Raw genomic sequence first — 3,663 nt, forward strand, 5'->3', positions numbered from 1 at the left:
GACAGCCTGACTGTAATGGGACGCTTACCTGAGGTGCTGGGGTAAAATTCCAGCCCAGCCATTTTGGATTACCCACATTTTTGCCACAGTATAACGCTGAACAAGACATTGTGCTCTTCCTGTGTTAAATTATTGTGAAATTCAGTTGGATGCTATTGAACAGCTCCAACCCACATGTTTGTAAGCTTTATTTAAAGCTCATCTACCTCATAGCCTAGTGTTTTCAAAGCACTGGAATAAAAGATCAGTAACAATATAAATGCAAGAAATCAAGGGCCAGCTGACAAAGACCATGCAAGAAACAGATTTAAAACAAAAAAATGACCATATTAATTTTTCAGCCCAACTTCCTGCACAACTCATGCCAGAAAAGTTCACATAATACTCGCTTCAAGATCCTTTTTGTGGTATTAGCTCATGGGGACATCGGCGTGCGAGCCAGATTCCTCCAGAGATTTTCTTGATAAGGACTCCTCACTTTTCTGCTCATCTTTGTAAGGACACCCCCAAAGCCAAGCCCATACTCACCCTTTCACATTGCAGAAGAAGGGCAAACAAAAGTAACTGTTCACAAAAGACAGGAAAAGAACCAGGGACCCCCTGAACTGCATGGAGGCTAATTATGGAGCCTCAAAAGGAAACCAAGAAACTCTTCCACTTCTTTCTTTGCTCCCAGCCAGGAGAAGCATCTTCGACATACCCCACAGAACTTCTCTCCTTCTTCAGAACAAATTCTGACAGTCCCAAGAAGTCCACAGAATAATACAGCCATAATGACCAATAGCCTGCCTTTGTTCTCCTGCTTGGACATTACTGATTCTCAAAATACTAGACCCTTCAGGCACATTTGGCTGGGCTGGCTTCCCTACGTTTCAGCCATCCCATTGTCTCCACACGCTTCCCACTGAATAGCAACCATCAAAATTTGACTGGCCTCCATTGTTCAGTCTGGGAAATACATCATGAAGACCTGACAAACTGCTTTAACAGTAAATTGCTCCACAATTTCATAGTTGTATATAGGTTCTCAAAGCATGACAGACAGCATCCTTTAATGTTAACCAGATTTTAAAATGAACTCAACACAATGGGTATCACAATAGAAACTGCTGGATACTTCTGGGAATCCAAGACATCAGGAGGGTTGCTCTTTGGTATAATTAAATTTGCTATTGTGAACACAACTGGAAGCTATATGGGAAGTGTCTCAATAGCTCCAATAGTGTTCAGCAGCGCCTTACAGATGACACACTCAATTTAATTTGAACAAAAGGAGCAGACCCATCCTAGAACTCAGCAGGATATAACAAGATCATCATCAAAAAAGTCTCTTATCATAGCAAGGAACAGGAAGCCATTTCACCATCATTTAAGGGACTGGATGATATCTAACAGGTGTGGAGGAAAGACGCATTATTAACCAACTCAGAACAGCTTCAACCATATTACTTGACTATAGAGTTGTGCACCTTTAGCTTGATTCAGATTCAGGTAAGCTTTGCGTTTTGGATGTATAAATAGCCTTTAAGCCAAGTTTGAGGAAACAAAAACTCTGAAATCCCTTTTCTGCCTCTCTGATGATGAACACTTCAATCAGGATAAAATAATTTTTCTTCGCTTCTGATTTAATCATTATCATGCTGTTTGTTAACCTGGTAGAGATGAATATGGACACTACTTTATTAGACCCTCTTAAGAGAAAAACCAAGCCTGCATTAGGGATAGCTCCACAGCATGCAAGCAAACAAAAGCTTGCCTGTTAGAAGTTAAGCTTTAGAGAGCAAAAGCAAGCAGAGAAAATAAGACTAAATGAGGCTGTTGCTCTACACTGAAAGAAGTTTGTTGACAGGGAACACTAACAAGTATTTAAACACACACAACATGAACAGAGAAGCTCAACCCAAGATGACTCCTCCCAGCCAAGATCACTTCTGTTCCAGTAGGATGAGTCTCTGGGGAAGGTGGAAAAGTCACAAAGAGGTAAATTAAGAACAGAAAGATTCCTCCTCCTCCATTTTTCATTATCAACCACTAGGTAATGTATTTTGAATGATTTCGGAGATGGGGGGAAGGGAGGAATAAATGATGATGCATATGCAGCTCTGGCCAGACTGTTCCGCTCTTGTATGAACAAGTTAAGACTCAGCATTACAATAGTATCCAAAAGTACCTTGTTTATCTTGTGGCAATAGCTGTGAGCTGTTCTCTTGAACTTTACTCCTGGCACTGGCTTCCTGCTCTTCTGACCACTCCACATTATCCCTGTTGTAAAAAATAAGATTAACTACTCAGCTGAGAATGGTAGGGCAAAGACAGAGAGACAAGAGAAAGGTCCAGACAGCTCTCCAAATTGGCAGCTGTGGAGCTCTTCCACGATCTCTAATTCTAGCTCAGCAGCAATACAACAGCTATCAGCACGTATGGCTCCCGGGTCTGAATGAACTGCACTCAGCATTACAAAAGATGTAACTGGAAGGGATCCCAAGAGACACCAAATCTGTCCCCTAATCCTTTTCCCTATCTGATGCTCAGCCAAGTTTAGAGGAAATAAATCATAAACAATAAAACCACGAGGGCACTCAGCACAAACACGCCTCCTTGGAGAAGAACTGCCATTCTCACACGGTGAAAAGCACTTGTTCCTACACAGGCGACGGACAGGTAGGCGCTTGCTTGTGTTCACTCAGGCAGGTCATCAACATGGGCCGTTTGATTTAGCTGTCTTAAAAAACTACATTTTCTTTCTCAAGTTAAACCAAAAAAGGCAGGAGGGTTATTTGGAAGGTAAAGTGTTATATTAATATTAAATCCAATTATGAGAAAAATACGCAGGAAGCTTTAAAGCATTAAGAACCTATTAATAACTGAAATGTGCATACACAGTTGTGCAGTCATTAAAGTGATTCACTTGACCTTTTTTCATTAAAACAAGTGAATGAAAAGCAGACTACAAGGATCAAGAAGCACTGTTCTGGTCTCAGGAGGAATTAGTCTTTTGATATCAACTCACAAAACAAAGACTTGACAAACATCAAGTTTGTGAAAAACTAGATTACTAGGAGTTTCTGCAGGGAAATACTATTGAGGGTATGCTTTTGTAACATACCTTTGACATAGTATAGTCCCAAAATGAATGACAAGCTGATACATGCACATATTGTTTTATTACAAATTAAACATACCCAATTCTTAACAGGGTATGGCAGCCAGAGACCAAAAGTGGACATATTTACTTCAAAAAAATGCAGAATACCTTCAGTTCCCAGCAAATTCAAGAATCGGGGTGCTTAACATATCTTAAAACAACAGCTTTCTCCAACCAAAGACCTCCTGTTCCAAGCTCACACTGTCACAGCGTTGTGTGGCAGCAGATGGGTGAAACGATCTTTGTTCAGTTTCTACATTAGTCGTACAGACGGAGAAGGGGTATAGATTTCCGAGAGCGGATCGTTTAACTTTATTAACTACAGCAATAAAACGATTGCCACAAAGCAAAGCAACACATTCTCCTGAAACATCGAAAGAGCCCGAGGAATCCCGTCTGCGTCGGGAGGAGCCGAGGAAGGCTCAGGGCCCCCCGGGGATTAGCACCCCCAAGCACTGGCGGAGCGGGGCAGGGCCCTCCCGCTCCTCCAAGCCCTCACGGCACCGCCTCCCACGCTG

The 3,663-nt window shown here is 41.9% G+C and overlaps 1 protein-coding gene across 1 annotated transcript in view; it reads right to left on the reverse strand.

The window, feature by feature from the left end:
• Nucleotides 1-3,663, reverse strand: part of LOC103926088 — a 23,635-nt gene that overhangs the window by 8,496 nt on the left and 11,476 nt on the right. The window contains exon 17 of the mRNA XM_009334897.1: nucleotides 2,171-2,262. Coding sequence (XP_009333172.1) covers nucleotides 2,171-2,262 — 92 coding nt within the window. The remainder of the gene's footprint in view (nucleotides 1-2,170; nucleotides 2,263-3,663) is intronic.

The sequence above is a fragment of the Pygoscelis adeliae genome, unplaced genomic scaffold, assembly GCF_000699105.1.
Source record: "Pygoscelis adeliae isolate BGI_AS28 unplaced genomic scaffold, ASM69910v1 Scaffold112, whole genome shotgun sequence".
NCBI classification, from domain to species: domain Eukaryota; kingdom Metazoa; phylum Chordata; class Aves; order Sphenisciformes; family Spheniscidae; genus Pygoscelis; species Pygoscelis adeliae.